Consider the following 12,500-nt stretch of genomic DNA (forward strand, 5'->3'; position numbering starts at 1 on the left):
GACGAAGATAAACAGGAAAAGGAACTAATTTATTAGAGTAACAATGCAGTCTGGGGATGAGAGAGGTGTGAAGAGATGGTATAGGTAAGTGAAAAGGAGTGATGCGGAGTATATTGGGATGAGGATGTTGAGGATAGAGCCGCCAAACACGAGAAGAGGCAGGCCACGGAGGAGGTTTGTAGATGTGGCGAAGGAAGATATGCAGGCGGTTGGTGTAACAGAGGAAGTTGCAGAGGATAGGGTGCGAAGGAGATGGATGATCCACTGAGGGCAAGCCTACAAGAGGAACCGAAAATCATTATTGCTATTGTTATCACTCTTGCCACTACTATTACTGTAAATATCAAGATTTTTATCAATGTACAGTTCACCAAAGGGTAAATATTTTTGACTTGACGGCGGGCGCAATATTTGGCGTCGGGGAAGAGGTGATCACTGTTTTCATACAGCATGATGCCAACCTCTTCCTCTAAAGTACCGACGATGAAGGATGCGCGTGCAGAATGAGAAGAGGAAGATCACTCAGATCATGCCCAGTGTCTACAATGAGCCCCTGTCCAAGTAAGGCTTCCTTGCGCTGTGGCACTCGCAGTCATAAGCAAAGGTTTCCTTCCTCCTCCCCATCTCCTTGTTATCTTCATTGTGGATGGTCATTTTTCCGTATTTGTTTACGGCAGCACACAAATATGAAAAAATAAAATTGGTTTTCGTCTTAGAATAAGACCACTTCTATCACACTGAGTACAAAGAAAATAATGAGCTGATATGGACTCTATACAATTTTAGTCAACTGCAACATTGATAGAGCCTGTCATATGACACATATAAGTCCCACTATACAATAAAATGGCTCTTGTTTTACAATGAGTGAATGAAAGGGAGTGGAAAAGTTCACAATATGTTACATGAAGCTGTCTTGCCCTGAAATAAAACCCATCTGGGGTGCCATGTAGGTGGCAATTGTATCCTTCCTGGGGACTGGGACTGGCAAATCTAGCCCCATCTACCCCCACCCCCCACAATAAAAAAATTTAGCCATGAGTGAATCAAATTTTACAATAAAAACTGATGGATGAATACCACTGAAATATGAAGCATTGGCACATAATTGCTCATATTGGCTAATTTATCAGTGACCTAGGGTCACTGTCGGGTTTCAACCAGTTGTTAAACCAGAAATCACGAATCAAAAGACAGCTAATTAAGGCTCCACTGTGTCCATAAAACTGTCATGTGGGTTGATACAATTTTTGTTTAACATTCTACAAAACTACTACAAGATCTTCAGTATTGATAAAATATTTTCCCAAAAATTAAACTAGATGACATGATCATTTCATGAAATCATACTTGGTTATAAAGTGACAATCACTAGTCTTTTATTAGTTTACTTTACTGAGACTCTGCAATTGATTGAAATTACATATTCATGGTATTATGGTGGTCACTTAAAATGACTGTCTCATTCTTTAGATTAGAGGGTAAATAAAAAAATAGTTTCCTAAAAAAGTATTTTTCAAAATTCATACAAATCTTTTACATTCTCACTAATATCTAAAACCTAAAATGTACAAAGTGTAGGTATCTGTTGGTGATATGGATGATATATTATAATCCATGATGGAAAAAAGGGGATTGATGCATTTACTTCTGTAAGGTTACAAAAAGTACCTAAAAACAGCCTCTTTGTCAAGGAAGACTTCAAGAAAATATTATCACATACTCTATCCTAACAATGGCACCTAGTATCAGTATCACAATTGTACATATAAATATACAGGAACATCTGTTTATATTACAACTATTAAAGTACCATTAAAACAGATAAAATCAGTCTATCATACATAAAAAAGCCATTGAAAATTGTTGGTAGAAACAATACTTAAACTTTTTAATACAGTTATTGGTAATGGAAATCATGCAAGATAATAACATACTGCACAAAATTATACTCTTGACAGTTATGCAGATCAAGTCCATAGTACTGTCTTACATTATAAATATATATCAACTATTATCATAAACATATTATGCTAGTGTGTGTATGAATGTTTGTGGATTATATGCATTTGAGTGCAGACATTCATTAATAAAGAGGAAACCTATTTAATGTACATGTTTTTCTTTCTGGAAAAAAGAGTACTATTTATTATGCATGTTAATCAGGATGATGCATTTCTATAGCAAAAATCGAGTATAAAAATATTCTGCTTAATAATGCAACTTAACTAGAAGTATTAAATTGCATTGGATCATTTAAGAAGAGTTGAGTATTTCATTTCTTACTGATTCTATTACTGACCCAGACAAGGTATGCAATTTCTTCAAAACAAAAAATATATTCCAGATACTTCTGCTCATATACAAAATAATGATAAAGAGCTGCCAAGTCTTAGCCACACACTGGAGAAAAGACCCTGCTATTATAACTCAAAGCTGCTAACCATAGTCACTACCCTGATTCTAAGAGTATGACAGTCAGTACCTTGTAAGTTTTATTAGGAAGTTAAATAGTGATAACTGATAAAGTAGCTGATCAGATATCAACATGGATGGTTAAGGCTAACATAAGATATTTAAGATACAAAAAAGAAATATGCTGCCATGAAATGAAAGCCAAACCACATTGCATTATTTGATATGGAAGAGGCATCTAGTTGCACCTAGGTAATTCAAGTACCTTCAAGAGCTTAGACATTTTTCACTTCCTGCCATAACCCATGTCCTTTTCTGTCAAAGCCAGTGTCACAGTGTCTTAACATATCTATGTACATCATCATGTGGACACCAAGTAGTTCATGAGGATGACAGTGCAAGTGAACTCAATAACATGAAATTTATAATAAAATATAAGCTTTACATTTGACTATTTTGGTAACAGACGATTTCTCACAAGTACAGTATAGAGATTCAATGTACGGTGGGATATTCTTGATAGAGGATTTCTGGATACATATTGCATGCATGTGCTGCTACACACATGATAATAGCACTTGCTTATCACTTCCCAGATATGATTCATCTTTTGAGATTCATTCACTTACTTTTAAGTATTGACTCACAGTTTACTTGACATATAATCAAGCTCTTCAACTAAGTACTTACAAAAATAATTATAAAAATTATAGAGGAGTAAAAGATGAAGAATGAGAGAAAGAGAAAAAAAAAAGAGTATTTTCATATAATCATAATCATGGCACCTCTTGGTATTTGTTACTTGCACATATTCTTAAAAATCATTGGGTATGAAAAATATTTAAAATATGGAAATAAATAAAAGAGAAGCAATAATTATTATATACATATATGGTATGTTTATATGCATGCATATGTGTGTACATAAGTGAGGGTGAAAGTTGGAGTAAGAGCAAGAATAAGAGTGGGAGTAGAAGTGGGAGTGGGAATGGGAGTAGGAGTGGGAGTAAGAATAAGAGTAAGTGGAAATGGGACAGAAAGTACACACATGCATGCAGAGTGTGTGAGCATACATGTGTATCTGTGTATGCGTGTGATTGGATGAATCATGTGGAGTATATTCCTAACAATATCCATAGCCATTCACAACTAACATACGAGGATATGTATCTTTTTTCCTTTTGTCGAAGTTATTTGAAGTTCCTACGACACGATTCATCCATTACCATTATTGAGCATATGAAGAGACAAAGCAAAAATAAAAATACATAAATAAAATAAAATAACATCCATCACTAGGGAACAGTTCATAGCAGTGAAGAAAAAAGTTCTAAGAAAATCAGAGGAAAAAGCCTAGAGTCAAAGAAAACTTTAAATACTTCAATTATTTGAACTATCACAGGTAGTGTGTGATAATAAATCTCAAGTGTGCTGTAAAAAGGTATTTCTGAAAGGAGGTGTAACTTCTAGTGTGAGAATGACTGCACATACATAATACAGCACTAATATGTAGCATTACTATCAACAGTAGCACTAATCATTGTGACAATAATAGCAAAAGCAATAGTATAGTAATAATATTAGAAGTAGTAATAGTACTACTACTAATAATAAAACAGAACTAGGAATAACAATAATAATCCTAATCCTATGAGTAATAAAGATAATAATTATTAATAATATTAATTGTAACTACAATAATATTATTGAATACAAAAAAAGACATCAAAATATTTATAATGGTAATGGTAATAGTAATGATGACAACAATAACAAAAATAAACATAGGATAATAATTATGAAAAAGACAATGATTATAATATTAGTAAAACAATAATTATAATGATAGTAATAATAATAATCATAACAATAATAATAATAATCATGATGTTGGTGTTCATGTTGATATTGATGTGGATGTTGGTGTTCATGTTGATGATAATATGATAATGATGACATTGACGAGATGATGATGACGGTTGTATGATAATATTGATGATGATGATGACATAGACATAGATACAGATGAAGATCATATGGATGATGATGATGATGATGATGATGATGAGGATGGTGATGGTGATGATGATGATGATGATGATGATGATGATGATAAAGATGAAGATGATAAAGATGATGATGAAGATGAAGATGGTTAAGATGATGATGATGATGATAAAAGTGATGACAAAAATAATGGGACTGTAAGATGATAAAGATGACAATAAAACAAATTAAATAATAATTATAATAATAATAGCAGAAATAATAAGTGAAGAAAAGTGGAATAAGTCCTAAAAATATGGAAATGTAACAAGCTATCAATAAAATATCAGCTGCATCTTGCATTGTCAATCATCTCTGAGTTTGCAGATAAATTACTTAAACCAACGATGGAAAAATTCCTCATATGTTCAAAGTTCAGTAAATAAAAAAAGGAACGTTTCTTTCATAGAAAATCTGGATTCAAAGTATAAAACCTTAACATCTAATAGTCAAAACAATTACTCTTTCGGTGAGATAGGAACATCTCCCATCTCCACAGCAAAAGCATTCATTCTCCTTATTCACCTACATAAGCCTCAGGGGGCAATAAATTATAAAAAATAACGCTCGCTAAATTATTGGACATACAAAAATAATGACTACGAGTTTCGTCTCTTGTACGCTAAGATTTCTGGATTGTCGATGATTGTCTTGGCGAGGGAATGTGTAGCACCATAGGTGCTGTATCTCGTCCCTTGGCACATCTGGTATTGGTTCGTAACGAGGTTGTGATCACAGTCGACGTGGTGGAAAATATGGACTAGGCCAGGGTCAGCTGCGCGGAATACCTGGATTTTTTTCTTCAGCACCTGCAAGAGGGAAGGAGTAAAATATTGAAAGATTAATTTATTATAAAAATGGTTCATTATTATTTCAAATAAGGCAATACTGGGAACACTGGAAGTAATGACACATATACCATGATCTTCATATGAGTGTGAATATAAGAGATTCCTATGTATCATTCTATCTCTCTATTGACAGTGCAATATACAAAATTATTTATTTAATCCAGATTATCTTGTAGTGATAACATCCCCATTCTAAAGTCAAAACAATATGATCATTCACCAAGGAAGTTGGTCTAACTATATAATGCTAACAATATAGAATTAACATTCTAGTATCACAATCATTTACAAACATTAACCCTCTCTCGACGGGTGGTACACCATGGGTACCGCGCATTCAAGGCCCGTTCGCAGGGTGCCGTTATACGCCGTCGATCATTTAATTGATTTAGGCCTATGCGTTTGAGAGCCCCGGCATTGCAACTTGCAAGGCTGGAATGGCTCCGGCATGAATGGGTTAACATATATACAATATTTTAAAAACAGCTTCAGTTAACCCATTAATGACAGTGACAAGATATCATGTCAAGTGGTGACAGCGTCAGCTGCCAGGGAGGAGATATTTCAATGTGGCTATCCTCCTGGCTGGCGCGCCAGGTGATCGGGCATAAAGTTCTTGGCCATGGCCAGTGCGGGCGAGACTCCCGCTTATTCATTTGAAATATTCTGGCATTTCAACTATTTGGAGCCAAAAGAGCCCCATCGTAAACTGACTTGCATTACATCAAATCCCTGAGGTAGTCAATCTCTGCTTCAAATATGTAGTTAAATAGATGAAACAATGAAATTATGTGATTTTCAGAACCATTTAACCCATTCACGCCGGTTGACGTGATAGCACGTATTGTGGTTTTCGCGTCAGACGCCCTGGACGCACTATGAGGGGAAGCCGCGCGCTCGGGTAGAGCGAGCGGGCAACCGAGGCTTGCGGCTTGTGCGCCCGAGAATCTCGAGGCGTTAGGCTTATGCGTTCGAGAACCCCGGTATTGCGACCACGCAAAGCCGGAACTGCCCCGGCGTGAATGGGTTAAAAAGACAGTATATCATTATCATACTGGTTCTCTTACCTTCTCAAAGAGGTCAACGTCTTCTTGACCCCAACCAAGAATGGAAGTATCAAGACCACCTGCCGTTAGCAGTTCAGACTTGTACATTGATACAATTCCAAATCCAAATGCTCTCCAATACCCTACTTCTTCATCAATCTGCAGAAGAGAGAATGCAATTGTTTCTGTCACAACAGATCTTCTGTATTCTTATATTTTACAACTTTGCAAAGTGGTTGCAATAATGTTGTGATTATATATCATCATAAAATACATAAATAAAATAAAAGTTATAGGGCATGAACTTGAACATAGTTGTGAAAATAAAATAATCAATATTTTGAAAGCAAATGCTATATTGTCATGCAGGTATTTAATTTGCAGTACTTTTAATATATGCCATCATTTGTTTGGAACCAATAGCACCAGCAGTACTGCCCCTAATTTAAAGTTATTTTCTCAGTAGTTGCAGTATCAGTAATTTCTATTTTAAAACATGGAGGAAAGTTTGAAGGCTCAAAGTACTAGCAATACTTCCCAACTCTGGAAGGGAGTGTTTGAAATTTGAAAATAATCTATAAAATTCAATATATGTTCATAATAAGTCTGGGCATTTACAAGCTGCTCATTTATTTATTTCTTAAAAAAATCACACTTACCAACGTGTGATCATATGTTTCTCCTTTGTTCCCTTTTCTTGTTACATTTGGATCAAACTCACTAAAAACTATAGGATAATATATCTGAAAAGAGAAGATATATACAAACATTAATTTAATTCAATGTTTACATCATCAAAAATCAAAGTGATGAAGTAACATCACATTATAAAAGAAACAATGAAATTGCTAAATAACTGGAATAGCAACAAAATTTTTGACTGAAAAAGGTAAATATTAAAAAAAAAACATATCCTTTGGTAAAATGATATATCACAAGAAAGACCAAAGTAGTTAATACATCACACTAATTAACACATGCCATGCAAGGAGTGGCTCACAGATTGTATTTTATTTATATCACTGGTGGATAATGATAATGATAATGTGATTATAGACAACGTTTACTTGAAAATCACAATCACACAGGACAATGGAATATTAAGTAAATTCTGAGTGTCCTAAAGTTACTCCTTATTTTGGAAGGGAAGGGGAATATGGAGTGATCTGGTTGATAGAATTTTAATAAATTAGGGTGACTTAAGTTTGGTAAATCATTCTCTTTTGTGCTTTTGCACATATTGTAAATAAAAATATTAAGTTTCTAGTAAAAATAAAGATTATGAAAAACTATAACACAAGCATATTTCTGTCATTCCATAAAACTTATTTTACATAACTGCATAATGAGCTTATATGAAGTCTATTAAGCAGATGCTATTCTATTACAATCATGATGTAGCATATCATATGAATAATTTGGACCTAAAAACCATAAAATTATGCATTCCACAAAAAGGTCACCAGAATTCCAAAGAAAAAGCATATATTCCTTGGTACACACACATACCAGGAGTTATCCAATTAATATGACCAACTCACCAAGAAGAAACAAGGCTTAGAGAAAGAAAATCATGTATACCTGAATTCCCTGAACTGTATGTAAACGAATTCTGTCGAGAGCACCAGGAGTAAAGGTCATGTCCACATCAATGAAGAGCATCAGGTCATTTTCCTCGCACTGGCCAGCACCCAACTCTAGGGCTAAAGCTCGAGCAAAACTTGTATTTGCCTGTAAGAAGGGGAAATCAGTCTAGTAATTGACCATGATAAACAATGGTGCTGGGAGAAATGTGTTAAAATAAAAATGCTACATTTAAAATGAATAATAGAACTTTATAGAAATAAAAACAAAGAAGAGAAAAGAAAGAATGCAAAATATTCACAAAGATTCAAAATAATGATTGTTTATGACAAATTGCAGAAATCATGACTGATCTACAAAATGCTTTTCAACTAACTCATTAAAAAAAAAAAAACTAAGTCTCAAACTCGTTTCAAAGTCTAACTCAACATCAAAGTACCAAAGTGAATCCTACACATTTGAAGATACATACAAAGACAAATGGCCCAAAAAAAGAATAAAAAGGGTAAGGGGAACAAAGAATAAGAACATTTATCACCCACCTGTAGCACACTCATAGGAACATGAGGATAGTCTAACTGAAGACTGGATATGAGAGCCTCAACATTCTCAGTTGTGTCCTCTTGACCAGGAGGAGGGCGGAAGGACACCACGACCAAACGCACGTTTTCTTCTCCTTCCAGACACACCCGTTTGAAATCATCTGCAAAGTCATTCAGTAGAGTGAAAAGTTTCTGCTGATTGGTTTCTTTGATTTTATTGTTTGCTTGTGTTAAAAAGTAGCTATTAAGCATTTTTTTTATTTGTTTTTCATAATGATTTGTTATTCCTAACTCTTTATGGGAGTTACTAAGAATAATGTTTATAAAGATTCCTAAAAAAGGAAAAGGCTTTGGAGTCCTCTAAGACTACACTATTGTTCATTATAATTAATTTGTGCTTCAGTGCATATGGTAATGACAAAGGTAAGATCAAACATCAGTTGAATTAGTTTAGCTCATAGTGGACATTTTTGGTCAAGCCATTCAATGCCCTTTCCATAATCACCTACATTCATTGTCTTCCCTCTAACTCAGAAATTCTTCCTTATACCTCATATGCATATGAAAGGCTGCTGTTTGAAAATAAGAATGAAATGTTGAATGTTAAGTTTTATTGAAAATAATTGAAGGATATGTCAGAGAGGTCATATTGTATGAATATGCTGAGAAGAACCATATAAAGTACTGAATGGCAGAGACAGTCAAATGTGACTGTTGAAAGCATGATATAGTAGAAATACAGAAAGGGATGGATTGTACTTCTAACTTTGCAGCCTGCTATGAATACCGAAGTGTATTCTTGATGCCAGATGTTACAATGGGATGAATATTCATACATATGACCATAGCCTTTCTAAGGAGTCTGTCCATAAAGACAACAGGTTAGCATAAAAATGATCACATTCAAATCAACAATAATTTACCCATAAATCTTTGGAAGATGCTAAACCGACCAGCAAGGGGTAGGATAAAGTGAATTTTCTTTGGTTTCTGCTGTGTTGTTGATGGTCCTGCATGCGGGATCTAAGAACAATAATTGGAGAAAGAAACAAAACAATATTTAAAAAAGGCATTACAAAATAACCAAATGCATGTTTCTTCAATATGAGATTCTAACCAACATTCATTGATGTTAATAGTCAACACAACATTATATAAAAATAAGGATAAAAAATATATCTACAAAACAAACTCAAAATATGAAAGTATACAAAACAAAGAATACTGAGAAAAAAATGGATAAATTGAAAAGAAAAAGATAATCACATATAAAAGAAAATTTTACCTGATAGTGAAGGCTTGAAAAATCCTTTAGACTTTTCTTCACCACTACTTCAACAAAATCCTGGATTCCTGAAGTAGGAGCAACTTCCTCCTCTGATGTGCGACTTTCATATTCATGGACATATAATGGTCCAAGAGGAACCTGGAAGTTTATCATGTGATGAAAAATAAATTTCTAAAGAAAGCCTGTTATATTACCTGAAATCACAAACTAAACAACAAAAATTTACATAAAACAATCAAATATTTCAATATATTGCTTTGAAAATGCATTTAAGATTCTAATGCCTTATTATATGTGTTTAGATGCATTCAAATCTCTGAAAGTGAAAAGCTGGCTAAGTTTTAAAATGATGAGAAATCCAAGAATTTTTTTTTTTTTTTTAACTTGGTATTGTTGCATAATCTTCTACTTCTTTGCCATATCTTCTACCCAAACAAAGGCTTTCCCACATACCTGAAGGTAAGCATGTCTCCGTACAGGAACAGTCATTTTCTTGCCTCGGTACTTCTTATAGAGGAGGAGCATGTCTATGATGTACTCAATGGAGTGACTAGGGTGCCACCTTACGTACCCGTACAATATCTCTTTGAAGTCTATCACTCTTCCACGTTCTTTAGACACTCTGATGGAAAAAGAATAAAATACAACTTAATGAGTATTGAGCAAAAATAGCTCTAGATATTTCAATATGGAAGTTATACAAAAGCTATTGGTCTGTACAGCAAAAAGTCAAAGGAATGATATATAGACACCTTATATATTCTAGTTAATTTCTAGCTAATATCATAAGAAACAAAAACACTGATACTTTCTGGAGGGATTATTTTCCATGTCTTTGTATATATATATCAAAGCAAGTGTAATCCTCTTTTCAAATATGTATTCAAACTGATGCATAACTTATCAATTCTCATTTTGGTAGAGTTGTACATTTCTTATCATCCTTTGAAAAATTGAAAATACACATTCCTTAAAGAAACTAGAAGAAGAAGAAGAAGAAGAAGAAGAAGCTATCATAGATGTTGTAAAGAGTAACTGCAGACAAGGAAATCCAAAACTAGCTACTTCTTACTTGTTTATGATCTCCATGACATCTCGTATCACATCCTCCAACCCTTCGTTCATACCCGAAGTTGGCTTGTGGCGAGGATTGGCATCTCCCAGGCAAAATGCCGCTCTGCTCACAAAATCCCAAGCATTGACTTCTTCTTCTACATCTGGTGACCATTTCTGAAGGGTTGCATCTGTGCCTGCAAGATGAAGTAAGCCAAGTTAGCATTTGCTTTTAACTTTAAGTTTGATAGGTATTCTTCCAGAAAATACTGAATTATAAATGTTTTATAACTTATTTGGTTAGAAAAGATAGATGTATATAATGAAAAAGAAACAGAAAACAACATTTCTATTCAATCATCATATCTAGCTTTATAAAAGCCAAACTTAAACATGCAATCTTAACTCTTGCAAGATGGGCCACATGAAATATGAGTCTATCTATTATATATTACTAAATCTGCATTTGATATACTTGATCATCCTATCTGAAGGAATATCTAACTTGTAATTTCAACAAAAGGAAAAATGCAATACAAAATTTATCCAACCTTGAGAAAATGCTCATTGTGGAGGGTTAAAAAACAAAAGTTAATTTCACTATCACAAGCCATCATAACTCACTTTTAATTTTTTGATCAGTGGATCATATTCATATTCTTAAAGTGCAATAAAGGCTTTTGTTGTAAGAATATATAGTGAATTGTTAGTAAAAAAAGAAGCAAATGTATAGAACATTAACTTTATGAAAAAAGTACTATATGGTCATGAAGTCTTCAACCCAAACAAAAAAATTAAATTCAATCAGTTTTACCTTCAGAGTAAAAAAACTGTAATAAATTAATTTGACCTTTACTACCCAAATCTATATAATCTATAATCTAATGTAATAACACCACTAACCAGAGTTATCATTATAACAATCTACTCTTTAATAAATGCATGAGATCTTTCCACTATAAACCACCAGCATCACTAAAAGCTTCAGCTACGTGTAATAACATAAACTAAGCAGAAGAGAAGTCTTACTCAGATGATTGAGGAAGACTCCCTTTGCAGGTGAGTTGAGATTCGGCATCATCTTCCCCACTTCCTCGCTGGTCTTGTACAATTCTCTTATCGTGCGCACCAACTCTGCTTCTTTAGATCGGACGGTTAGGCTCTGAAATGATTGAAAATGGTATATAAAGCTTTGGTTTAATGTTAAATTATGCTATTAAAATAAATGAGACTTTAAATATGAAGTAAATTTTTAAAAGAAGTTGCAAGCATTGTGATGCTTTGAGCATATCTGTTTACCACAGAATCTTTCTCTCTAAATTTTAAAAACATTTTGAAAAAAATATCATAATGGCAATTATGAGAGTAACAAAAACAACAAAACGAAAGACATCAACATCCTAAAAAACATAATAAAATTAAATAATCTCTTTCAATCCCTATGTCCCTATGATATCATCTTCCCTTGAAAACCGACCTTCCATTCACATCCTGCTCTGCCACCTGGATCCTGTAATTGCCAAGCCCAATGAGGTCAGTATTCAAGGCACTATGATCCTGAAACGACCTCTCGAGACGGACCTACCTGGATGTAATAATGGAGTCGATAAAGATAGGAGTGATTCTTGATCGGGTGAAGGGTAATCGCACGATGCACCTCTCTCTGCTTGAGGGG

At 33.9% G+C, this 12,500-nt stretch overlaps 1 protein-coding gene across 1 annotated transcript in view; it reads right to left on the reverse strand.

Annotated features, from left to right (window-relative positions):
- Window positions 1–1,497: 1,497 nt before the first annotated feature.
- Chsy (Chondroitin sulfate synthase) overlaps window positions 1,498–12,500 on the reverse strand; it is a 28,123-nt gene continuing 17,120 nt past the window's right edge. The window contains exons 3-13 of the mRNA XM_043027201.2: window positions 12,411–12,500; window positions 11,855–11,987; window positions 10,845–11,022; window positions 10,226–10,394; window positions 9,770–9,910; window positions 9,408–9,507; window positions 8,485–8,645; window positions 7,940–8,089; window positions 7,018–7,101; window positions 6,380–6,517; window positions 1,498–5,270 (exon numbers count right to left, since the gene is read on the reverse strand). The exon at window positions 12,411–12,500 is cut by the window's right edge and continues 51 nt beyond it. Coding sequence (XP_042883135.1) covers window positions 5,061–5,270; window positions 6,380–6,517; window positions 7,018–7,101; window positions 7,940–8,089; window positions 8,485–8,645; window positions 9,408–9,507; window positions 9,770–9,910; window positions 10,226–10,394; window positions 10,845–11,022; window positions 11,855–11,987; window positions 12,411–12,500 — 1,554 coding nt within the window. The 3' untranslated portion in view covers window positions 1,498–5,060. The remainder of the gene's footprint in view (window positions 5,271–6,379; window positions 6,518–7,017; window positions 7,102–7,939; window positions 8,090–8,484; window positions 8,646–9,407; window positions 9,508–9,769; window positions 9,911–10,225; window positions 10,395–10,844; window positions 11,023–11,854; window positions 11,988–12,410) is intronic.

The sequence above is a fragment of the Penaeus japonicus genome, unplaced genomic scaffold, assembly GCF_977035675.1.
Source record: "Penaeus japonicus unplaced genomic scaffold, GWHDUDI00000001_assembly GWHDUDI00000005, whole genome shotgun sequence".
NCBI lineage: Eukaryota > Metazoa > Arthropoda > Malacostraca > Decapoda > Penaeidae > Penaeus > Penaeus japonicus.